Raw genomic sequence first — 26,818 nt, 5'->3', positions numbered from 1 at the left:
GAGAGGCTGTGGAGAAAAGGGAACCCTCTTACACTGTTGGTGGGAATGCAAACTAGTATAGCCACTATGGAGAACAGTGTGGAGATTTCTTAAAAAACTGGGAATAGAACTGCCATATGACCCAGCAATCCCACTTCTGGGCATACACACTGAGGAAACCAGATCTGAAAGAGACACGTGCACCCCAGTGTTCATCGCAGCACTGTTTATAATAGCCAGGACAACCTATATGCCCATCAGCAGATGAATGGATAAGGAAGCTGTGGTACATATACACCATGGAATATTACTCAGCTGCTAAAAAGAATTCATTTGAATCAGTTCTAATGAGATGGATGAAACTGGAGCCCATTATACAGAGTGAAGTAAGCCAGAAAGATAAAGAACATTACAGCATACTAACACATATATGTGGAATTTAGAAAGATGGTAACGATAACCCTATATGCAAAACAGAAAAAGAGACACAGAAGTACAGAACAGACTTTTGAACTCTGTGGGAGAAGGTGAGGGTGGGATGTTTTGAAAGAACAGCATGTATATTATCTGTGGTGAAACAGATCACCAGCCCAGGTGGGATGCATGAGACAAGTGCTCCGGCCTGGTGCACTGGGAAGACCCAGAGGAATCGGGTGGAGAGGGAGGTGGGAGGGGGGATGGGGATGGGGAATACGTGTAACTCTATGGCTGATTCATATCAATGTATGACAAAACCCACTGAAATGTTGTGAAGTAATTAGCCTCCAACTAATAAAAAATAAATAAAGCATGCACTCTTATCCTTACAAAAAGTTTTTTAAAACTTGTTTTCAGTTACTTGAATTGACTTTTATTCACAATTTGGTGACATCTTTCTAATGTGTTTTGAAGGTTTTTTGGACAGGGAGAAGTATAAATTAAGATTTATTTCTGAAGAAAATTCAAGCAGACTGCATAACCAAGCAACCTAGAATTAATAAAAGATATAAATATGAAAACATATGTCATAAACAGGCCTGTATTCCATATTAGGATGCTAAAATCAGAAATACTCATGCAAATTTCTAAAGCTAGAATCAAATGGAATTTTAGAAAGTGACAGTAACTTAGCTGGACAATCTTAGAGATGAAGAAAATGAGGTCCAGAGTGATTATATAGTTTATTCAGTATCTGGTTTATTGTTGTTCAGTTGCTCATAACTGAGTCGTGTCTGCAGAGTCGTGTCTGACTCTGCAACCCCATGGAGTTTGGGGTTTGCAGCATGCCAGGCTTCCTGTCTAGTAACCCATTATCTGGTTAGTAGAAAATTTAGTAATAGAATCTAGGGTTTCTGATTTAGTTGTTTTAAAAGTATTTCTGTTTGAGGATACTCTGGAAGATGGTTGTTTTTAAAATATTAACTGATTTTAGACTGAGCATGTTCAGTAACCTTAGGTTGCTGAGTTGTTGCTAAGTTGTGTCCAACTCTTGCAGCCCCATGGACTGTAGTCCTCCAGGCTCCTCTGTCCGTGGGATTTCCCAGGCAAGAATACTAGAGTGGGTTGCCATGTCCTTCACCAGGGGATCTTCCCCACCCAGGGGCCGAACCCACATCTCCTGCGTTGGCAGTGGGTTCTTTAGGCCTGAGCCACTGAGGAAATCCTGTGAACTTTCAGGAGACTTATAGGTGTCAGTGTGTTAGTGTTAGACTCTTTGCAGCCCCATCGACTATACAGTCCATGGAACTCTCCAGGCCAGATACTGGCGTGGGTAGCCTCTCCCTTCTCCAGGAGATCTTCTCAACCCAGGGATTGAACCCAGGTCTCCCACATTGCAGGCGGATTCTTTACCAGCTGAGCCACAAGGGAAGCCCCAAAATACTGGAGTGGGTAGCCTATCCTTTCTCCAGGGGATCTTCCCACCCCAGGAACCATGGCAGTTTCAATCCATAATCAGTTTTATGCCAGAATGCAAATAGCGGCAACTGCCACAAGATGGCACTATTTACATGTGAAATAATACCTTTAGAAAATTCGGGCCCTGTATGTGTGCTTTGGTTCAAAGTGAAATGAGGGAAAAAGAATTTAGTGATTTCTAAGGTATTTGTATATGTGGAACACATCAGAATGAAATGTTGGATCATAAGATATTACAGAACTTGTATCCTTCTTTTAAATATGTGTGTATGCACACACTCATGCCCTAAAGCATATTTATTTATATTTACATTTAAGTTGCGTATTTGTTTTCACATGGAGAGAGAAAACATTTTGGATAGTTGAATCACGATTCTGATAGACTGAGGACGGTTTTCCATCAAATTTCCAGATGTTATTTTATTCTTGAGTCCAGTATCTTTACATGGAGCATTTTGTTCTGAAATGGGTGAAGTAAGAATATTTGTCTTTGTAACTTTAATACATTTATTTACTAAATTTCGGTAAAAATTCTGTGCACGTAGGCATTTGTGCACAGTTGTCAGTATGAGGAATTTGCCTTCTTGAACAGCAAGGATGCTGTCCTGAGTCTGTGTTACCCTATTTCTTATACAGCTCTCTCATGTGATTTGAAGAGCAAGAATTAAAATCAGAAATTTCCTACTCGGATTATGCTGTAGGTCGAATGAATGTTTACATTTATTCATAAGCTTAAAAATTAAGTTACATAATGTAAATCTCCTAAAGATCCATTTTCCCCAAATACTTTCCTCTTAAGGACTGTTTGATTGTTGTTCCACATGTTCAAACTAATAGAACAGTTTTAAATCATGGAATTTTATTAATAAACAGTGGCTTAATTAACAAATGTATCTCTGTACTTGCATAATTCATCATTTTTAATGATCCAGTTGCATACATAGGATATTAAAATTTTACCTTAGTAAAAATTAGGTACAAAAATTATTGAGAACATTAATAATTTCATAAGTTCTTGTAATGAAAAATATGGGCTGTTCTTATCAGAAAGTATTACCATGTTGTATTGTTTTATTATAATTCTTTTGTAATAAATGATACATAGAGACTTAGAAGTCTTCCATAGCTCAACCATAATTAGGCACCAAAAGGTATAATTTGAAAGTAAAATGATAATCTTATTCATATCTAATTCTCAGAGATTGTTTGATGGAGCACTTATATATTTACAAATATCAACAAATATGTGTGTGATATATATATATGAAAAATGGGTCCTGTAATCAGTTGCCTCTGACAGCAGAGGATATTTTAAAATACAAGTGAAATTTCAAACAAGTCAGAACAGGGTCTGATATGGAAACTAAAAACACAAAGACTCTATGAAAAATTAAAAGCCATGGTTGCAATTAAATTGATAAAAACAGATTTAAAGTGTTAAATGACTTTATAATTACATATTAAATTTGGTTAAATATTTTATGCCTGTAGTACCTTTTAAGCATGTTGTTTCTGAATCTTTTGTAGATAAAATCATTTTTATTGTTCTTAATATGTGCATATAAATGAATTAGTTTTGTTAAATCTACTAACTAATAATAAAATTAAGATGTTAGCTGAGTAAGTGGAAAATATTTTCTGAGATATTCCATAGACAAGCCATAAGTTGGGTGTTTCTCAAGTATTTTTTAGTATCATTTTATAAAACATTTATGGGAAGAAAAAGCTTTGTGAACATATGAAAAATCACTTTATTTTAAGTTTGTTTATATTTTTCTATTTATATAAGCTTGGTTTTTTCAACTGAAACAGTTTTCTTATAACTTGCCTTGTGTTTATACCTCAATCAAACAATATAGTAGTCAAGCCATATTTATCAGGTTACAGATCAGTCATGCACATTAATTCTATTATTTGTGCTGAGCTTTTCTACTTATAAATTGAATATGACAGCATTTTAAATTCTTGAATGGTGTATGTAACCTGTAAACATCAACTAACAGCACAAAGACTTACTGAATTCCAAAGGTTTTGGTTGAATGTTGAAGATCAAATGGATTAAATATTAAATAGTGTCTCTTTATGTTTGCTAAGTCCCAGTATGGTTGTAAATATAGATGGAAACATTTTACTTCAAAATAGATTGCAGTTGTTTGGGTGATCTAGAATATACCTCTTTAAACCTGTGTTATGCTATTATCAAAATAAAAGAAAACTTGAAATCAAATTTCATTTAATTAGTATATCCCCAAGAATATTCTTGCAGACTCTAGTGTAAGAAACAACAGAATGAAGCATATATATGGTTTAAAATTTATTCGCAGAATTTTATTATTAAAAGAAATGTGTGGGTTTTTTTTTTTTTTTTGTATAATTAAAAAGGTATTAATAAGATAGATTTCAGGGCTTCCCTGGTCAAGAATCCACCTGCAATGAGGGAGACCTCAGTTGGATGCCTGGGTTGGGAAGATCACCTGGAGAAGGGCATGGCAAACCACTCCAGTATTCTTGCCTGGGAAATCCCATAGATGGAGGAGCCTGGTGGGCTACAGTCCATGGGGTCGCAAAAAGTCGGACACGACTGAGCAAATAAGTAAGCACAGCACAGCATTTTGTTTTTGGAATTTTGCATTAAGATTCTTATTGTGATAGTCGCTCAGTCATATCTGACTCTTTGTAACCCATGAACTGTAGCCTGCCAGGCTCCTCTGTTCATGGTAGTTTCCTGGCAAAAATACTGGAGCGGGTAGCCATTCCCTTCTCTAGGGGATCTTCCTGATCTGAGTCAAGATTCTTTTTAATTTTGAGTTATCATTAATCTCTATTAAATTAATAAGAAATTGTAATATTTACTTTCCAAGAGCAGTCCAAAATACCACTGTTCATAGAAGATGAACATTTTAGGGACTTAAGAAGGTGTGTGTTGCTATTCCTAGGATGGCTGCCGGCCTTGGGAAAAAGATCGGCAGGGTGGGAGGAGCAGGCCTTCAGAACCGCAGGTAAGCTTGCTGTGCCTCCAGGGAGACTGGAGCTTGAAGGGAGGTTCTTCAAAGGACTCTGGAAATGTAAATGTTCCGTCCTCATCTCTTTCTCGAAGATCTTGTTTAAAATAATGTATCTCAACAATAACAGAAAATAGTGAATACACCCCAATATGGGTTTAGTCACTAAGTTGTGTGCGACTCTTTGTGACCCCATGGACTGTAGCCCACCAGGCTCCTCTGTCCATGGGATTTCCCAGGCAAGAGTACTGGAGTGGGTTGCCATTTCCTTCTCCACAATATAGGTTTATTTATCTCTAATGATAGACATTTTCCACAGTATTAGCTACAGTGTGTGCATGTGTGTGTATGTATGTAGGAAATTAAAGATGTAAAGAAGTATTTATTTAAAGATGATTCTTATATCACTAGAAAATAATTTTACTATCTCTAAATATATTAACTATATTAAGAATTATGTGATTAACATGTTAAGGAAGCATGTTCCTTATTCTTAAAAATCTTGGTTTAAATAATGACTTAAAAGTCAGATGCTGCTGCAGCTGCTAAGTCACTTCAGTCGTGTCCAACTCTGTGCAACCCCATAGACCAGGCTCCCCTGTCCCTGGGATTCTCCAGGCAAGAACACTGGAGTGGGTTGCCATTTCCTTCTCCAAAGCATGAAAGTGAAAAGTGAAAGTGAAGTTGCTCAGTCGTGTCCGACTCTTCGAGACCCCATGGACTATAGCCTACCAGGCTCCTCTGTCCATGGGATTTCCCTGGCAAGAGTACTGGAGTGGGTTGCCATTGCCTTCTCCATAAAAGTCAGATACTTCAGCTTAATTTAATACTTGTTGTTTTTTTTTTTTTTTAATTTGTTGTTTTAGTTTTGCTTTGTTTTTTGGCCATCATAGCTAAAAAAGATACAGCACAAAGATATGAAGATCCAAGTGAAAGTGCATTGTTGACTTCTTATTTTTATTTATCAGTATTTAGCAATTATGCAGAGTCTTGAAAAACTACTAAATTCCTCATTTTCTTGGTACCAATTAAATATTCTTGCAAACTAATTTAAAAATGTTGTAGCTTTATAGTTTTAATGAATGGGTCTAAAACTGAAAGTTTAAGTATTTTTGGTCCATTTCTTTAAACTATGAGAACTTAGTACCTTTCTATTAGTTTGGAACTAATTGCTTTCGTCTTAATTGCCTTTGGAAATAGATTGTAATTTAGAAATATTATAAATAGATTAGAAAAATTTGTTTCCAAGTTTTTTAATGTGCAGATGAAACTTTTAAAAAAATAATTGACACAGACATGCTCTTTCAGCCACACAAGTGTCTTCTGGAAAAAAAAAAAATCCTCATTTTAAGTCACTTTTTCTTTGAAAGAAATAAATGTTAATTTTTCTGGAATTCTTGTTAGAGGGCACAGTATCTGTTGTTAGCTGCACAGAGAAAGCACCAGTAGATTTGCAACTGTTGACTTTCATTTCTTTAGGACACAAGTCATGATCTGTGACTTTCTGATGTGCAGATTGTGAGGGTGTTGGAGTTGATCCATTTGTTACGTTTTAGTACAGCTTAGTTTATTTTCAACTTAAGTGGGAATTCTACATTTCTCCCTGTACCCCAGTGAATCGGTTTGTACAATCCCACTGTGGAAATAGTTGGTTTAGATAGTATATGCAGAAACCCAGTTGGTTATAGGATATATCACCTGGAGTTGGGGATGGTCGTGGTCCTTCCCTGTCCCCCTCTCTAAGGCAGACGTGGAATGGATGTAGCTAGGATAGTCAACTTGCATTCTTGTGTAGAAATCTGAGTTACTGTTCTCCTTGCTGGCTTCTGCCAGGGCAGTCCTGTGAGGAAAATACATGATCTTTATTGGGAAAGAGAGCTCCAGACTTTTCCACTTAAATGTGCTGAAGGCACATTCGTTCATTTTCCACTTAAATGTGCTGAAGGCATAGAATAAATACCCTCTTAGGAGTTTTGACAAATTCTTATGTGGTAAAAACCCACTTGGATCACAAGAAAACGCTTTACTGCTGGCAGCATAGGGGTAGAGTGTCATGGCATTGTCTGGAGAAGCAGGAATCTCCAAGCAGTCTATCAGAGGCAGACTTCATAGGCAAATGTGCAAGAAAGGGTTGCCAAAATAGTGCGTTCCAGAAACTTTTTAGAGGCAGACTATCTGAACAATTTAAGAAAAGTTATCTAAGGACCTTTCCCCCTCGTATGTAAAATGGAAGTTGTAATAGTACTTGCCACATAAAATTTTTGTGAGGATTCCATTAGATAATGCAAGTGAAGCCTTGATTTACTGTTAATGTATTACATTACTCTTGTTGTTGTTATTATTATTGTTTAGGTAGCTTTCCCTCCATTTTCCCATGCAACTTTCCTGGGTCAGGTACATATTTAGTAGAGGATAACTAAAGGAGTCCTTAGGTAAAGCAACTTAAAGCAAAGATGGGGACACACTCTCTTAACATTGTGACAAAGATGAAATAATAATACTATTAACTACCGCTTATTAAGCTCTTATTTTCTGCCAGGCACACTTCTAAGTGCTTTATGGGAATCAGTGAATTTCATCCCTTCACAAACCCATGAGTTATGTACTATTATTATCTGCATTTTTTACAATGGAGGAAACTAAGTTACAGAAGGAGGTTGGATTAATTTATCCAAGGTCATGCAGCTAAAAGAACAGAAATCAAGTCCAGGAAAGTCTAGATGATAGCAGGATATGAATCCTAAAAGTGTGGAAGGTCTGACTCTATTTTTAATAATCTAGCTTGAGCGATCCTTTATGCTCTGTCCTTCCCTCTGTTCTTGATGGGAAACTCCTGGAACCCATCCAGCAGTGGAATGCAACAAAGCTGAATGGCTGGAAACCTAGTGGAAACTCAGCATAGAGAGAAGACCCTGGGCTTAGGGGTTGTCCAGGTTGAAGTTTTGTCTCTTCAGGTTAAGAGTGGGCAACCAAAAAGGGTACCCGAGTAGGACTGGAACAACAGAAGTGGTTTTATTTTGTGCACTATATAAATGCTTTGGCTAAGAAACAGCTTGGTGATTGAAATCCAGCCTTCTCAGCTTGCCAACTCTCGATAGTTCCAACAAAAGGAAATGAGAATGTCCAGTACAATAAGAATATAAAGGGATGACAGATCTCAGACATTTTGGAAATGTGTTCATGTGTTTGAACTCTGAAGAATTAAGTCTGGTATCTTAGAGGTCATCGTGGAATTATATACATGGAGATCATGATAACTCAATTTGTGGAATTGGATTAATTTTCCTTCAAGTGAGTTTGGGTGAGGAAAAGACTCGGAAGGATCTGGGGGTAATAACTAATAAAATGACACATGGTTGAAGAAGACACAGTGATGGAAACAGAAGAAATGAAGAAGTAGGAGGCAAATCATGAGATGAATGTCCTGAAAACCTACTTAATGAATTTGAGTTGGATGGTAGAATATTTTAGTAGTTCAGTTCACAATTCAGTATGAATAAGAATGGGAAAACGTTAGATTTTGCACTTAAAAGATCTTTGGTGAACTAAGAGGAAGCAATTTGGGTCATGCAGAGGTGATGGACGTCTTCTCTGAGGAGTTTGCAAGTGAGGGGTAGGGAGAGTGGGGTGATAACATGAGCAATTGCTGGAACTTGGACATTTTATTTTTAGGAATATAGAGGAAAGAGATCCAGAAGAAATATATAAACTGTGATTGGAAGTTGGAAAGGTGTAACTAACAGTCCAAGACCACAGAAAATAGCAACATGGAGGACCTAGATGGAGAATAAGCTTTAAAAGAGACCATTTCTTCCTGGGAAATGAAAATACGCAAGAAAGGAGAAGTGAGAGTATAGAATTCTTATTTTTCTTTATGAAACATTAAGTGAGGATAGCTGCAAAGGGTTCCTGGACCAAGTATCAGCATGTGTGTGTGTGTGTAGGCTTCAGGACAGCAACAAGCAATTTTCTGATGCCAACAGTATCCTAGCATTCATTCAACTCAATTCTGATACTGCCTACCCAGAATTCAACTCAATTCTGACACTGCCTACCCAGAAATATAGTCAGAGTCCATAGGTGAAGGGCTCAGTCTCTCATATAAGGCCACCCTTCATTCCAACACCAGTTTCAAGCCTGAGTTGTTTCCCTGTGCTGCTGACCTACTGGCTGCAAACCAGAGGTTCTCAACGGCCTCCTCCTCGGTTTTGATTAATTTGCTGGAGCAAATAATGGAACTCAGGAAAGCTTGTTTACTCAGTAATTACCCATTTATTATAAAAGACTATTAGAGGATATGAATCAATCGCTAAATGAAGAGATGCGTAGGGTGAGATCCTGGACAAAGAAGCCCTGTGTGGCATGCGAGGTATTCTGGTTTCCCTACACAGAAGCTTCCTGGAAAAGGGCAAGCGTGGTCCTTTTGGGTTTTTACGGAGGCTTCATTACATAGTCATGATTGATTGATGGATCCCACCTCCAGTCCCCGGGGGTGGGACTGAAAGTTTTGTCTAATCACAGTTTTGATTAGTTTTGATTAGTTTTGGTTTTCCTGGCAGCCAACCCCCACCCTTGGGTGGAAGCCAAAAGTCACCTTCCCTGGACCTTTGTCTGCAACCAAAGGTTAAGAGACCAAATGTTACCTTTTTTGCCTGTTTCAATCAGGACATTTCAAGCGTTCTGGAAGTTGTGAGCCAGAAACTGGATGAAGACCACAGTCTGTCGTTGGGATGTATGTGGACGCTCTCTGTGTGTGTTATATATGTTACCGGGTAAGGGAGGGTCAAAGAGGACTCTCTCACGGGGCTCAGTTCTCGGTAAGGACGAAGAGAAGAATCTGAGGTCTTATCCATGGCAAAAAGAAGTTTATTAAGGAAAGCACAGAGCCCCTCAAGGGAGAGGTGGGCCAGGCAGGAGGGGCCCTGGTGACTGGACTTTTACGTATTTAGGTGGACGTGAGCTAGCAGTTTTGATTTACAGTTGCAAGTTACATAACAGCGGGCTCTCCTGTGCCTGTCTTTCCCATAATGAAGTCTGTTATAATCAGGTGTCTCTATGTATAGAATATTTATGAATCTTTTATGGGCTCCTGAGGTCTCTTGAGGACACAGCTGTGCATCAAGGTCTCAGGTGCTGAGTTGGAGAAGCCCCTGTGTTTAGTTTGTATCTACCCTGTGCCTAGGGTGCAAGGGCAGGAGTTGGAAAAGTCTGCCTAGGGCAAAAGTTATTTTGTAGCATATCTGTGAGCTCTCCTGGGCCACACTGTGGGGGTGTCTGGGGTGGGGTTTAGAGATCAACTTGAATCTTTTCCCGCTAGTCCACTCCTCATTGCTCATGCCTCACTTCCTACCTAACATACACACACAAACACCTTCATGTGTGTGTGTGTGTGTGTGTTTGTGTATTTCTCACATATGCTTGGTCATAAACAAACACATAAATTTCCTATGAGTCACAGTATTGCAGTAACTTTTAGTTCTCAGTGGAGGGAGGGGCAGGGAGGGGAGTAGAGATGGGCAGACAAGGTTTTCAGTGCAGCCATTGTGGGGAGTGGGAAGAAACGTCAGCCAAGGAGAAGTAACAACACAGAGCATGTTTTCTCAAGAGAGATTTTTTTATCTGTAGATATTTACTGAGTAATATTTATCTTGTGATGTGGTACTGTGTCACTGCAAGAGGGAAAAGAAAATAACCTTGCTTTGCCAGGCAAATCTAGTTGGGAAGCCAGTACACAAAAACAGCTGCAAATAAGGAGGTATCAGATGAGAACCAAGTGAATATATGCAGCAAATGCACAATGATTCCCAAGATAACTATGGGAATGTTTCTTGGAAGGCAACTTCAAGAGTGCTTCAAACTGGCTGGCGAGATGTGTGGTGGTTAGGGAAGGTTCAGTGGAGAATACTAAGTCCAATTTGAGTCATAAAGTAGGGAAATAACCTTTTTTAGATGTGAACTTCCAGATGCTCAGGCTGGTTTTAGAAAAGGCAGAGGAACCAGAGATCAAATTGCCAACATCCGTTGGATTATCAAAAAAGCAAGAGAGTTCCAGAAAAACATCTATTTCTGCTTTACTGACTATGCCAAAGCCTTTGACTGTGTGGATTACCACAAACTGTGGAAAACTCTTCAAGAGATGGGAATCCCAGACCACTGACCTGCCTCTTGAGAAATCTAGGAAGCAACAGTTAGAATTGGACATGGAACAACAGACTGCTTCCAAATAGGGAAAGGAGTATGGCAAGGCTGTATATTGTCACCCTGCTTATTTAACTTATGTGTAGAGTATATCATGAGAAACGCTGGACTGGAAGAAGCACAAGCTGGAATCAAGACTGCCGGGAGAAATATCAATAACCTCAGATATGCAGATGACACCACCCTTATGGCAGAAAGTGAAGAAGAAGTAAGAGCCTTTTGATGAAAGTGAAAGAGGAGAGTGAAAAAGTTGACTTAAACCTCAACATTCAGGAAACTAAGATCATGGCATCTGGTCCCATCACTTCATGGCAGATAGATGGGGAAACAATGGAAGCAGTGACTGGCTTTATTTTTTGGGGCTCCAAAAATCACTGCAGATGATGATTGCAGCCATGAGATTAAAAGATGCCTGCTCCTTGAAAGAAAAGTTATGCCCAACCTAGACAGCATATTAAAAAGAAGAGACATTACTTTGCCAACAAAGGTACGTCAAGGCTATGGTTTTTCCACTGGTCATGTATCGATGTGAGAGTTGGACTAGAAAGAAAGCTGAGCACCGAAGAATTGATGCTTTTGAACTGTGGTGTTGGAGAAGACTCTTGAGAGTCCCTTGGACTGCAAGGAGATCCAACCAGGCCATCCCAAAGGAAATCAGTCCTGAATATTCATTGGAAGGACTGATGCTGAAGCTGAAACTCCAATACTTTGGCCACCTGATATGAAGAACTGACTCATCTGAAGAGACCTTGATGCTGGGAAAGATTGAAGGTGGGAGGAGAAGGGGATGACAGAGGGTGAGATGGTTGGATGGCATCACTGACTCACTGGATGAGTTTGAGTAAACTCTGGGAGTTGGTGATGGACAGGGAAGCCTGGTGTGCTGCAGTTCATGGGGTCACAAATAGTCGGACACGACTGAGCGACTGAACTGAACTGAAACATATAAGTAGGATATTACAGGCACAGAACTGAAAATCAACAGACCCAAGGTTTAAACACTAGCTTGGTTTTACCTGGGACACAGTTCTCATGTAATCAGATCACATCTGGGTCTTCTTTCTTTTCCCTTTTGTAACAGGCTGGAAAACTTGTCCTTTTCCAAGACTTTAGAGAGCCACTGAAGGTTTTGGACTTGGGAATATAGAGTCATGTTTAGCAGCATTAGCATAGCTGGTGTAAAGTACAGATTACAGAGTTGTCGGCTTCCCTGGTGGCTCAGATGGTGAAGCATCTGCCTGCAATGCAGAAGGCCCAGGTTCGATCCCTGGGTCGGGAAGATCCCTGGAGAAGGCAATGGCGGCCCATTCCAGTGTTCTTGCCTGGGAAATCCTATGGACAGAGGAGCGTGACATACAGTACAGACTGCAGAGTTATAGTAACAGGAAAAGCAAGAGGCACTTGAATACTTCAGTGTTTAAAGTCTGGTGAGTGCTATAATTACCAGGAGAATCCCAGGTTTTGCCCCATTATCACAGATTCATCAATGTCCCCCCATTTTCCCCTTTCTAAAGGTGTCTTTGCTGTATGATATTTATGGTTCTTTAACTCCCCTAAATTTCCAGTCATTTAAAAAATCTCCTGTCCTTTCCTCTTGACCTTATTTGCTCTGCTTCCCAGTGTTCTTTCTGCATGAGTCACGCTGCTCTCTCTCTGTCCTGTCTATTCAGCCTCAATCACAGAGAATCCTAATGAACTGATGGCCTGCGTCATTCACTTGCTAAGATCAATGATATATTCTGTAATATTTATTGAACATCAATGGCTGCTAGTGTTTGATATCACATTGTTATGTAAGTGCAGTAAAATATTTCTGGTGTTTTGGTACTATGATCAACTGTTGAGTGTATTAAATTTAGTGTGGTTGTATTAGTGACTGGATAGTAGGCGTGGGAACCCTAGAAGTTTCTTACCATTTTACTGAGTTTTCACTCAATTTTAACTAAATTTGAAAGCCTCTAGAATTGAGATCAGAAATTCACATACATTAATTTGATCTTTATGCTCTCTTTGAAATACCAAAATGTTGGTGGTTTCTATTTGAATAAATTGTTTTCTATTTAAAACTGGCTTCCCTGGTGGTCCAGTGGTTCAGAACCACCTGCCAATGCAGGGGCCATGGGTTTGATTCCTGCTCTGGAAACATCCTACAGGCCACAGGGCAGCTAATCCCCGTGTGCCACAACTACTAAAGCCCAATGCTCGGGAGCCCGCATGCTGCACATACTGAAGCCTGCGTGCCTAGAGCCTCTGAAGGGAGAAGCCACTCCAGCGAGAAGCCTGCTCAGCAACAAGGAGTAGCCCCACTTGCTGCCGCTAGAGAAAGCCCAAGCCAGGAATGACGACCCAGCACAGCCAAAAACTACAAACAGTAAAGGGTTTCTAAAAAACAACTGTCTGTTTCTACTTCAGTATCCACAGCATAGCGGATACTAGAATACATGGGATGGAGGTAAAGTATGAAATGAACAGAAAAAAGTTTTAATCCTGGAGTATGGATTCATCTGCACACATATGATCCTGATATGATTTGACCCTATAATCGTTTCCATTTAAAAGTATCGTTATAGTTGTTTTTAAGTCTCTTGAAATTATTCAATTTGAAGCTACTGAAGGCTTTAGAAAGTAGAGATTCTGAGTAATTAATGCTTAATACAGATTTTAACTGAAGACAACAGGAATACATCATGTTGTTAAATTAGCTATTTAATTCTGAGATAACTTATGAATGATTCAGTCCACCCTTCTTCTTGAAACCTTTTTTCTTTAGTGAAAGGGCAGTCAAATTTGGTTTTATCTTGACAGTTCAAGAAGGGGTGAAAAGTAAGTCGAAAAGAGTCTATTCTGAAAAGTGGACCTAATTTTGAAGTTGAATTGGAATAAATTATTAAATTTTGTATAGAAAATTTTATCGCACTTCATAATTATCTGATTGTTTGATTTATCAAGTAAACAAAGCATAATGTTTCTTAAAGCCTATGAATACTTTTTCCAACCGTGACAGATTAAATGAATACGGAGAGTGAGCAGAAACGGGAGGGGGTCCTGGTTCTGTGTCCTTATGCAGGAAAGGGCAGTGTTCTGGGGGAGTGCAATTTACATGAGCGTCTGGGTCTTTTGTCGCGTTTTGGATGGATGACCTGAATCTGATATATGGTGAATAGCATTAACAAAGGTCTGATTATCAAAGGCTAGGAAGAAAAATGCAATCAGCCACAGCAATGAAGTGATGCCTGTGTTTGGGGGGAAAACCTGATATCTAACTGGCTATAGAAGACACTGAAATGATACATCAGTAAAAGTCCGGATTTGTGTTTGTGTGTGTGTGTGCGCGCATTATATAGTGATTTTAACTCAGTGGGATATGACCAAAAAGAGTCATTTTTTGGATACTGTTTGGGTTATGTGATGAAAGTGGGATTATGTGATGAAAGTACCTGTTACTAACAAAATGATGTGAAAAACTCAATGCATTCTTAATTTATAACACACCAGTTTCACCAGTCTGACAATTGCAGACTGTTTCTATTTAGAGAAAATTAGAATTAAGTAGAAGTGCATTGGAGTTCAAAAGAAGTTTGCTCTTTTTCTGTTGCTTTTCCCCTCTATAAACCATGCCACCCAGAACAGAGAACCATATCTAATCTCCCAGTTAGGTCAGGCCCTAGGATAATCAATCTCTTTAACAGCAGATTCCTTGCTTTAGCAAATGAATGCTTGGTTTCAAAGGCAGTTTTGTGTTGAGAAAGAAGTGCAGTTGGCATGGGTGATTAGAACTCTTTTAAACCCTGTAAAAAGCTTCTGTAGATTGTTTCATGCCCACACTTTGTGAACTGAAGTAAATGCTGTCTATATCCATCTTCAAATGAATATGGTGGCGGCTTTCTACAGCCTGTGAGAGCATCTACATGCATAGAAATGAGATTATTTTAAGGCCAGATTTATAATACCCATTTGAATTACACTGTGATTTTGATAATATCTAAAAGCAGTGTATATGTTTTTAGTAGATACTCTTCATATTTTTAAGTATGTTCATTAGTGACAGTAATGTAATTATTACATTAAACCTGTTGTGTGACTGAAAATACAATGACAGATTAACATGATTCTTCTATTTGTTGTTTGGACCACATTTATATTAGTTTGTGAAGGCCTTTTTTTTTTTAATATCTGATGCCTTTGAGTTCATATTCATGAAATATGCAAATAGGTCATGTGAGACAACTTTGAAACCAAGAAGAAATAATTAAAAATTGAAGTTTATACAAGAGGAAAGTGGTGGCAGGATGAATTGGGAGACTGGGCTTGACATATATTCACTACTGATACTATGTGCTGTACTCAGTTCTGTGTGGTGACCTGAATGCAGGAAATCGCCCAGTACATGTATCCGAGGGGATGTATGTATACACTTTGTTGTACGGCAGAAACTAATGCAACAGTTCAAAGCAGCTATACTCCAATAAATATTAATTTAAAAATAAAAAAGTTTATAAATAATGTGCTCACAACTCAATCTAAGGTGTTAAAATGTAGTGAAGTACTTTGCAGTATAGTACAACAAAAATTCTAGGGTTTCAATAAGTTATTTTAGATAATTATTGTTCAAAGTGTGATTGCTGGAACTTATCAGTGATGCTTGAAAGTGATACAAAAGTAATTCAGGAAGCCACAAATTGCCTGTTTTAGGAAAGCAGATTATAGTCTTAAAAATGTGGTGTTGAAACATTTGCAAGGTAGTTAAGAAAAAAGCATTCTCAAACATTTTTGTATGTTACCATTCAACTTTATTGTGTAATGGTCAGTTCTGTCAGTTTTTCTCCCCTCTTAAAAATTGTTTCAAATGAGCTTAATTTTTGGAAAGTTAATATTTTTCATAGTGACAGTTCATAAAACATCTGAGGAAAAATTGAAAGCAGATGGTCTTTAAGAAACATTTATTGCTAATTACTTCTTACCTTTCACACGAATACCAGCACATGTATGGGGTTAAGTCACTGTTGTAAGCAGGAGTCTTTACTTTGGGCTGTGCTGGATCTTGGTTGCCGCATGGGCTCGTCTCCGGTTGGGTGTGCAGGCTTCTCTTTGTGGCGGCCTCTCTGGTTGCAGAGCACAGGCTCTAGGGTACTTGGGCTTTGGAAGTGGCGGCATGTGGCTCAGTAGTTGGGGCTTCCAAGCCCTTGAACACAGGCTGAAGAGTTGTGGCCTATGGGCTTAGCTACTCTATGGCATGCCCGATCTTCCTGCATCAAGAATCCAACTCATGGCTCCTGCATTGGCAGGTGGATTCTTTACCACTGAAACAAAAGGGAATCCTCACTATTGTAAGTAAGGTTCTAAGGCAGAGTTGGTAGATATTGTAGTGATTCACTGAAACAAGATTTTTAAAATACAGGCTTTTTTTTTTTTTTTTAAACAGGCATTCTTAATAATACCAAATGCCAAAATAGAACTATGATGTTTATTCATGCTTATTATAATGCATGCCTGTGCATGCTAAGTCACTTCAGTTGTGTCTGAGTCTTTGCATATGGACTCTTGCAGAGAAGTCCATCAGACTTCTCAGTCCATGGGACTCTCCAGACAAGAATACTGGAGTGCGTTGCCATGCCCTCCTCCAGGGGATCTTCCTGACTCAGGGATCGAACCTGCATCTCATGTCTGCTGCATTGGCAGGCTGGTTCTTAACCACTAGTACCACCTGGGAAGCCCCTTCTACTGTATAACATTTTAAAATGGCTAGTAGAATAGCTTCTGAATGTTAAATATTTCTATACATTAAAACGTTTAGCTGGAAGACTGTTTAATGTCCAGATCTGTTACTCAGCTATATTTTATTTTATTTTTTTATTTTTTATTAGTTGGAGGCTAATTACTTCACAACATTTCAGTGGGTTTTGCCATACATTGACATGAATCAGCCATAGAGTTACAGGTATTCCCCATCCCCATCCCCCCTCCCACCTCCCTCTCCACCCGATTCCTCTGGGTCTTCCCAGTGCACCAGGCCCGAGCACTTGTCTCATGCATCCAACCTGGGCTGGTGATCTGTTTCACCATAGATATTATACATGCTGTTCTTTCAAAACATCCCACCCTCACCTTCTCCCACAGAGTTCAAAAGTCTGTTCTGTACTTCTGTGTCTCTTTTTCTGTTTTGCATATCGTTACCATCTTTCTAAATTCCACATATATGTGTTAGTATGCTGTAATGTTCTTTATCTTTCTGGCTTACTTCACTCTGTATAATGGGCTCCAGTTTCATCCATCTCATTAGAACTGATTCAAATGAATTCTTTTTAACGGCTGAGTAATATTCCATGGTGTATATGTACCACAGCTTCCTTATCCATTCATCTGCTGATGGGAATCTAGGTTGCTTCCATGTCCTGGCTATTATAAACAGTGCTGCGATGAACATTGGGGTGCACGTGTCTCTTTCAGATCTGGTTTCCTCAGTGTGTATGCCCAGAAGTGGGATTGCTGGGTCATATGGCAGTTCTATTTCCAGTTTTTTTTAAGAAATCTCTACACTGTTCTCCATAGTGGCTGTACTAGTTTGCATTCCCACCAACAGTGTAAGAGGGTTCCCTTTTCTCCACACCCTCTCCAGCATTTATTGCTTGTAGACTTTTGGATAGCAGCCATCCTGACTGGCATGTAATGGTACCTCATTGTGGTTTTGATTTGCATTTCTCTAATAATGAGTGATGTTGAGCACCTTTTCATGTGTTTGTTAGCCATCTGTATGTCTTCTTTGGAGAAATGTCTGTTTATTTTCTTTGGCCCATTTTTTGATTGGGTCATTGATTTTTCTGGAATTGAGCTGCAGGAGTTGCTTCTATATTTTTGAGATTAATCCTTTGTCTGTTTCTTCATTTGCTATTATTTTCTCCCAATCTGAGGGCTGTCTTTTCACCTTACTTATAGTTTCCTTTGTAGTGCAAAAGCTTTTAAGTTTCATTAGGTCCCATTTGTTTAGTTTTGCTTTTATTTCCAATATTCTGGGAGGTGGGTCATAGAGGATCCTGCTGTGATTTATGTTGGAGAGTTTTTTGCCTATGTTCTCCTCTAGGAGTTTTATAGTTTCTGGTCTTACATTTAGATCTTTAATCCATTTTGAGTTTATTTTTGTGTATGGTGTTAGAAAGTGTTCTAGTTTCATTCTTTTACAAGTGGTTGACCAGTTTTCCCAGCACCACTTGTTAAAGAGGTTGTCTTTTTTCCATTGTATATCCTTGCCTCCTTTGTCAAAGATAAGGTGTCCATAGGTTCGTGCATTTATCTCTGGGCTTTCTATTCTGTTCCATTGATCTATATTTCTGTCTTTGTGCCAGTACCATACTGTCTTGATGACTGTGGCTTTGTAGTAGAGTCTGAAGTCAGGCAGGTTGATTCCTCCAGTTCCATTCTTCTTTCTCCAGATTGCTTTGGCTATTCGAGGGTTTTTGTATTTCCATACAAACTGTGAAATTATTTGTTCTAGTTCTGTGAAAAATACCGTTGGTAGCTTGATAGGGATTGCATTGAATCTATAGATTGCTTTGGGTAGAATAGCCATTTGGACAATATTGATTCTTCCAATCCATGAACACGGTATGTTTCTCCATCTGTTTGTGTCCTCTTTGATTTCTTTCATCAGTGTTTTATAGTTTTCTATGTATAGTTCTTTTGTTTCTTTAGGTAGATGTACTCCTAAGTATTTTATTCTTTTTGTTGCAATGGTGAATGGTATTGTTTCCTTAATTTCTCTTTCTGTTTTTTCATTGTTAGTATATAGGAATGCAAGGGACTTCTGTGTGTTAATTTTATATCCTGCAACTTTACTATATTCATTGATTAGCTCTAGTAATTTTCTGGAAGAGTCTTTAGGGTTTTCTGTGTAGAAGATCATGTCATCTGCAAACAGCGAGAGTTTCACTTCTTCTTTTCCTATCTGGATTCCTTTTACTTCTTTTTCTGCTCTGATTGCTGTGGCCAAAACTTCCAACACTATGTTGAGTAGTAGTGGTGAGAGTGGGCACCCTTGTCTTGTTCCTGATTTCACGGGAAATGCTTTCAATTTTTCACCATTGAGGGTGATGCTTGCTGTGGGTTTGTCATATATAGCTTTTATTATGTTGAGGTATGTTCCTTCTATTCCTGCTTTCTGGAGAGTTTTAATGATAAATGAGTGTTGAATTTTGTCAAAGGCTTTCTCTGCATCTATTGAGATAATTATATGGGTTTGTCTTTCAATTTGTTAATGTGGTGTATTACATTGATTGATTTGCGGATATTAAAGAATCCTTGCATTCCTGGGATAAAGGCCACTTGGTCATGGTGTATGATTTTTTTAATATGTTGTTGGATTCTGTTTGCTAGAATTTTGTTAAGCAGTTTTGCATCTATGTTCATCAGTGGTATTGGCCTGTAGTTTTCTTTTTTTGTGGCATCTTTGTCTGGTTTTGGAATTAGGGTGATGGTGGCCTCATAGAATGAGTTTGGAAGCCTACCTTCCTCTGCAATTTTCTGGAAGAGTTTGAGTAAGATAGGTGTTAGCTCTTCTCTAAATTTTTGGTAGAATTCAGCTGTGAAGCCATCTGGTCCTGGGCTTTTGTTCGCTGGAAGATTTTTGATTACAGTTTCGATTTCCTTGCTTGTGATGGGTCTGTTAAGATCTTCTATTTCTTCCTGGTTCAGTTTTGGAAAGTTATACTTTTCTAAGAATTTGTCCATTTCATCCAAGTTGTCCATTTTATTGGCATAGAGCTGCTGGTAGTAGTCTCTTATGATCCTTTGTATTTCAGTGTTGTCTGTTGTGATCTCTCCATTTTCATTTCTAATTTTGTTAATTTGGTTCTACTCTGTTTCTTAATGAGTCTTGCTAATGGTTTGTCAATTTTGTTTATTTTTTCAAAAAACCAGCTTTTAGCCTTGTTGATTTTTGCTATGGTCTCTTTAGTTTCTTTTGCATTCATTTCTGCCCTGAGTTTTACGATTTCTTTCCTTCTGCTAACCCTGGGGTTCTTCATTTCTTCCTTCTCTAATTGCTTTAGGTGTAGACTTAGGTTATTTATTTGGCTTTTTTCTTGTTTCTTGATGTAAGCCTGTAATGCTATGAACCTTCCCCTTAGCACTGCTTTTACAGTGTCCCATAGGTTTTAGGTTGTTGTGTTTTCATTTTCATTCATTTCTATACATATTTTGATTTCTTTTTTGATTTCTTCTATGATTTGTTGGTTATTCAGAAGCGTGTTATTTAGCCTCCATATGTTTGAATTTTTAACAATTTTTTTCCTGTAGTTGAGATCTAATCTTACTGCACTGTGGTCAGAAAAGATGACTGGAATGATTTCAATTTTTTTGAATTTTCCAAGACCAGATTTATGGCCCAGGATGTGATCTATTCTGGAGAAGGTTCCGTGTGCACTTGAGAAAAAGGTGAAGTTGATTGTTTTGGGGTGAAATGTCCTATAGATATCAATTAGGTCTAGCTGGTCCATTGTGTCATTTAAGGTTTGTGTTTCCTTGTTAATTTTCTGTTTAGTTGATCTATCCATAGTTGTGAGTGGGGTATTAAAGTCTCCCACTATTGTTGTGTTACCATTAATTTCCTCTTTCATACTCGTTAGCATTTGCCGTACATATTGCGGTGCTCCTATGTTGGGTGCATATATATTTATAATAGTTATATCTTCTTCTTGGATTGATCCTTTGATCATTACGTAGTGTCCTTCTTTGTCTCTTTTCACATCCTTTATTTGAAAGTCTATTTTATCTGATATGAGTATTGTGACTCCTGCTTTCTTTTGGTCTCCGTTTGCGTGAAATATTTTTTTCCAGCCCTTCACTTTTAGTCTGCATGTGTCTCTTGCTTTGAGGTGGGTCTCTTGTAGACAGCATATATAGGGGTCTTGTTTTTGTATCCATTCAGCCAATCTTTGTCTTTCGGTTGGTGCATTCAACCCATTTCTATTTAAGGTAATTATTGATAGGTGTGGTCCCATTGCCATTTACTTTGTTGTTTTGGGTTCACGTTTATACAACCTTTCTGCATTTCCTGTCTAGAGAAGATCCTTTAGCATTTGTTGAAGAGCTGGTTTGGTGGTGCTGAATTCTCTCAGCTTTTGCTTATCTGTAAAGCTTTTGAATTCTCCTTCATATCTGAATGAGATCCTTGCTGGGTACAGTAATCTAGGTTGTAGGTTATTCTCTTTCATTACTTTCAGTATGTTCTGCCATTCCCTTCTGGCCTGGAGGGTTTCTATTGATAGATCAGCTGTTATCCTTATGGGAATCCCTTTGTGTGTCATTTGTTGTTTCTCCCTTGCTGCTTTTAGTATTTGTTCTTTGTGTTTGATCTTTGTTAATTTGATTAATATGTGTCTTGGGGTGTTTCGCCTTGGGTTTATCCTGTTTGGGACTCTCTGGGTTTCTTGGACTTGGGTGGCTATTTCCTTCCCCATTTTAGGGAAGTTTTCAGCTATTATCGCCTCGAGTATTTTCTCATGGCCTTTCTGTTTGTCTTCTTCTTCTGGGACTCCTATGATTCGAATGTTGGGGCCTTTCACATTGTCCCAGAGGTCCCTGAGGTTGTCCTCATTTCTTTTGATCCTTTTTTCTTTTTTCCTCTCTGCTTCATTTATTTCCACCATTTTATCTTCTACCTCACTTATCCTATCTTCTGTCTCTGTTATTCTACGCTTGGTTCCCTCCAGAGTGTTTTTTATCTCATTCATTGCATTATTCATTTTTAATTGACTCTTTTTTATTTCTTCTAGGTGTTTATTAAACATTTCTTGCATCTTTTCAATCTTTGTCTCCAGGGTATTTATCTGTAACTCCATTTTGTTTTCAAGATTTTGGATCATTTTTATTATCATTATTCTAAATTCTTTTTCAGGTAGATTCCCTATCTCCTCCTCTTTTGTTTGACTTGGTGGGCATTTTTCATGTTCCTTTACCTGTTGGGTATTTCTTTGCCTTTTCTTCTTGTTTAGATTGCTGTGTCTGGAGTGGGCTTTCTGTATTCTGGAGGTCTGTGGTTCCTTTTTATTGTGGAGGTTTTACCCAGGGGGTGGGGTTAGACTATTGACTTGTCAAGGTTTCCTGGTTAGGGAAGCTTGTGTCGGTGTTCTGGTGCATGGAACTTGATTTCTTCTCTTTGGAGAGCAATGGAGTGCCCAGTAATGAGTTTTGAGATGGGTCTATGTGTTAGGTGTGACCTTGGGCAGCCTGTATGTTGGCGTTCAAGACTATGTTCCTGCGTTGCTGGAGAATTTGCGTGGTATGTCTTGCTCTAAAACTTATTGGCTCTTGGGTGGTGGTTGGTTTCAGTGTAGGTATGGAGGCTTTTGGACCGTCACTTATTACTTAAAGTTCGATGTAGTCAGGAGTTTTCCGGTGTTCTCAGGTTTTGGGCTTAAGTCTCCTGCCTCTGGATTTCAGTTTTATTCTTCCAGTAGTCTCAGGACTTCTCCAACTATACAGCACTGATAATAAAACTTCTAGGTTAATGGTGAAAAGATTCTCTCCCGTTAGGGACACCCAGAGAGGTTCACAGAGTTACATGAAGAAGAGGAGAGGGAGGAGGGAGATAGAGATGAGCAGGAGGAGATAAAGGGGAACTCAAGAGGAGAGAGACAGATCCACGCAGTTGTCTGTTCCCAGAGTGTTCTCCGTAGCCCAGACACCCACAATGATTCACAGAATTGGATTGGGAAGAGAAGGGGAAAGGAGGAAATAGAGGTGTTCTGAGGTAGAAAACAGAGAGTCAAGATTGGGAGAGAATAATCAACACACTCCTGAATAAAAATGGGAACTGAATATTAGATTCTTAAATGTTCACAATTTATATCATATACTGAAAAACAAAAATTAAAAATCTAGAGTAGAGGTTAGACTCTTAAAAACACTATATTAAAAACAAAAACCAAAACACACACAAAAAATTTTAGAAATATATATGAAGTTTGGTTTAAAAACAGGGCTTCTCTTCTTTTCTTTTTTTGTAAGGTTATAGTGTATTGAAAATGAAAATTAAGGAGTAGTAGAGGAGGACTAGGGGACTTTAAAAGAAATAAGAGAAAAAGAAAAACAGAAAATAGAAGAGAAAAAGAAAAAAAAAAGAAATAAAAGAAAAAAAATTTTCCCTAATTAAAAAAATCATAAAAATCTATGAAAATGAAAGTTAAGGAGTAATGGGGGAGTAATAGGGAATTTTAAAGGAAAATAAAAGAGAAAAAATAAAAAAGAAAAAAAAATTTTTCTTTTTTTCTTACTTAAAAAAAAAAAAGGAAAAACATATCTAGGAATTTCTCTGGAGCTGTTGCGGTCAGTGTGGGTTCAGCTCAGTTTCAGATAGCTCCTCGTTCCAGCTTACACTTCTCGATATCTACAGGCCCCTTCCGGTGTAGTCGGTGTTTTCTACAGGGATTTTAATCTGTTGCACCGGTCCCTTCTGAAGTGGTTCCCTTTTTTTATTTGGCTTCTGTTTGCTGGTCTCTTCAGAGCCTCATTTCCGCCCTGACACAGGCCGGCGGAGGTGGACTCTTATTCAGGTTGCTAGTTCCGTGGCGCTGCGGGGAGGGGCTGGTGCTGCTTTCTCCGTCTGCGCTGCTCAGGCTCCCGGCTGCTCTATATGGAGCGCGGCCCGCGCTGCGCGAGGTTCCAGCCCTCGGGTGTTCCACAAAAGCGCGGAACAAAAAGCTGCGCCTGCTCTTTGTGCCTTCCCCGTGAGAGCGGTCCAGGCAGCCAGGGGCTTGACTGGCGCACTCTCCCCTGGTGCGGCGCGCCCACTCCCTTCGGCGGTCCCAGTCTCAGTTTCCGCCGGCGCCAGTCGGGTGCGTGCGCCTTCTGCCCTCCGCGTCCCCAGCCCCAGTCCCCGCCCGCGCCAGTCGGGTGCCTGCGCCCTGTGTCTCGCCGCGACCCTCCTGGCGGATGTCGACCATCCAGAATCTCAGGAGGTCTTTGATTAGAAACTGGAGGCCTGTTTGCACTGGGGCAGGGGATGCAGTCCTTGGGGCCGAGCCTGCCCCCTTCCCCTCCCCCCTGCCTCCTGCCTCCGGCGGGGCTGGGCGGTTCCACAGCCTGCGAGCTCTTCTCTGGACTTGCTCAGTCCCTTTGTTCTGTGAACGGCCGGCAGTGTGTTCGGCCGGTTAATTTTCTCTCTCTCTTTTGCTCTCCCACAATTCAAGTTGGCAACTCATAAAAGCTCCCTCCGATTGTCCTCAGGGCACTCAGGCCCGGACCCTACCCCAAGCAATGCCGCCCGCTCCTCTCCGTTCCACCCCCACTTGCTGGTGGCGGATGCGGGTGTCTGGGGTAATTTTCTGCTGGGAGTTGCTTTTAGGCTCGTAATCTGTGGGTTTTATTTATTGTTCCCCTCCCAGTCAGGTTGCCCTCCGAGATTCAAACACTTCCCCCAGGCCCGCCAGTGCAAGGCTTTCCCGGTGTCTGGAAACGCCCTCTATTAAGACTCCCTTCCTGGGACAGATCTCCGTCCTTAGCTCTTTTGTCTCACTTTTTATCTTTTATATTTTGTCCTACCTCCTTTCGAAGACACTGGGCTGCTTTTCTGGGCGCCTGATGACCTTAGCTAGCGATCAGAAGTTGTTCTGTGAAGTTTGCTCTGCGTTCAGTTATTCTTGATGAATTTGTAGGAGACAAAGTGGTCTCCCCGTCCTACTCCTTCGCCATCTTGGCTCCTCCCTTCAGCTATATTTTAGATTGAAAGCTTAATTATTATAGCTTATAGAGCAGTATACATTTAATTTAATGAAATCAAATCACTTAGGTTTATACAATAGATTTCTTACTTATATCCCAATGATTTTCAGGATCCAGAGATTTCCAATCTGAAATCCTTTATTATCCTGAAACTCTTATAGCTAAATTTATATATGGGTTATTTCATCCTTGCCTGGCACACACATTAACTATAGTATGAAAAAAAGAAGTCTGAAAGAAAATATAGCAAAATGTATATCTTTGGGTGATTTGGGGGTGATTTATTAAATCTTCTGTACTGTATTATATAGGCTTTTGATCCTTTTATAATTAGGAAAGATATAAATATTTTCCGTTTCAAAAAACAGAGTTCCAGCATAGGTGATATATAATTGGACAATAATTTTATAATATAGTTTGACAATAACTTTTTCTTTTCCTCTTGAACCTTGTAAAACCTGTTGGGGCAAATACCCTGTTCTTTCCTTTGCACTGCTGATTTGGCCAGACTGTTGAAATCAAACATTCAATGGAAGGTGCACTTGGAGTAGATTAAAGCAACCTAGGAATGATCCAAAATAACAAATAGTAAACATGGTAAACAGAAATCTTATCTATTGAGGATTTCTCAACACTTTTACACTATGAAAAATCATTAAAGAGCTTTTATTAATGTAGGTTATGTCTGAGTATTTATCACATTAGATATTAAAGCTGAGAAATCTTTGAATTTTTTTTATTACTATACTTTAAGATAATAATGAATAATTACATGTTGGGGCTTCCCTGGTGGCTCAGTGGTAAAGAATCCACCTGCCAATGTGGGAGACGTGGGTTCTATCCCTGGGTCAACAAAATCCTCTGCAGGAGGAAATGGCAACCCACTCCAGTATTCTTGCCTGGAGAGTCCCATGGACAGAGGAGCCTGACAGGCCACAGTCCATGGAGTGGCAAAAGAAGCATGACTTAGCGACTAAACAACAACTTTCCATGTTAAAATACATAATATGGATTTTTCAGAACAACAAGAAATAGTGAGAAGAGTGATACTGTTTTACGTTTAGTAAATGTCTTGAATATATATCTTAATAGAAGACCGCTGGATTCTTTCAATCTGCTTCTGCATTCAGCTTGTTACAATATGGCATTTAGGTTGACATATATGAAGAAAAGTTGATTTCATGCAAATATGTAGTTGGCAAGGGAGGACAATTTTAACAACTTTTCCAGATACTTCTGGATATTCTTTTTAATATTACATCAAATCTCAACAAGTAATAGTTTGTTAAAGACAAGTTGTCATGTGAAATCTGAAACCATGTCAGTAAACTTTTAATACTTTTGAACTTGACTTATTTCTCAAGGAAGGTTTCTAAAAGGAATCTGAATTTTTATTTTAAAAATAATAAAGTATAATATTCCAATAATAAAAAACAACCCCAAGAATATTCTGAGGATATTTTAAGGATTAATTTGCATCCAAATTGCTTTCTAAAACATTTGAGCACTGCTCAAATCTCTGAGCTAAATTTCTTAATTCTTAGATAGATCAACTTTAGAGTTTACTGTTGTTGCATGAATGATGTCTTAAAGCCTTTACTTTTCATCTCTTTGGAGGTAATTTTATATATATGAATTTATCAGATGTGAGCAGTGTGGGAATACAGTAAAAACTTGATCAGGGATTGTTGGCATGGTGTGGTACTTTTGCAGAGCTCTGTCCTTGCTCTAAGTATGAAAAGATAATTTCCAAACAAAATGACTGCTTGAGCCCTGAGAACCAAAATACTGATTTCCAAAAGAAATACTCGTTTCAGTCATAAGGTTTTATGGCAGAAATTGAAGCCAAAATATGCATTTTCTCTTATGACACTCATATGTCTGATCTCACTAAAAATAATTTAGAAGTTCCCATACATTGCTTTTGATGATACCTCTTTTCTTTGTAAACATTTGTATAAAATATCTCAACAAGGAATCCATTATCAAAATTTCCTAAAATCCTTTATTTTTTTTTCCAAAATAAAGGT

General features: G+C 38.9%; 1 protein-coding gene across 5 annotated transcripts in view; it reads right to left on the bottom strand.

The window, feature by feature from the left end:
• Positions 1–930: 930 nt before the first annotated feature.
• The window catches only part of LOC122673601 (cGMP-specific 3',5'-cyclic phosphodiesterase-like), a 70,442-nt gene continuing 44,554 nt past the window's right edge, over positions 931–26,818 (bottom strand). The window contains exons 3-4 of one of the 5 annotated variants that reach the window (XR_006334736.1): positions 6,576–6,717; positions 931–946 (exon numbers count right to left, since the gene is read on the bottom strand). Coding sequence is in view for 3 of the 5 variants with exons in the window: in XM_043871523.1 (XP_043727458.1) it covers positions 16,734–16,769 (36 nt within the window). In the remaining 2 variants the exon portion in view is untranslated. Of the gene's footprint in view, positions 947–4,176; positions 4,933–6,575; positions 6,718–15,998; positions 16,770–25,159; positions 25,351–26,818 lie in introns of those variants that run through there. The other 4 variants (XR_006334735.1, XM_043871523.1, XM_043871525.1 and 1 more) reach the window with 4 other exon arrangements.

The sequence above is a fragment of the Cervus elaphus genome, chromosome 17 (genome assembly GCF_910594005.1).
Source record: "Cervus elaphus chromosome 17, mCerEla1.1, whole genome shotgun sequence".
NCBI classification, from domain to species: Eukaryota; Metazoa; Chordata; class Mammalia; order Artiodactyla; family Cervidae; genus Cervus; species Cervus elaphus.
The sequence above is the reverse complement of the archived record's forward strand: the minus strand, read 5'-3'. Positions and strand labels throughout refer to the sequence as shown.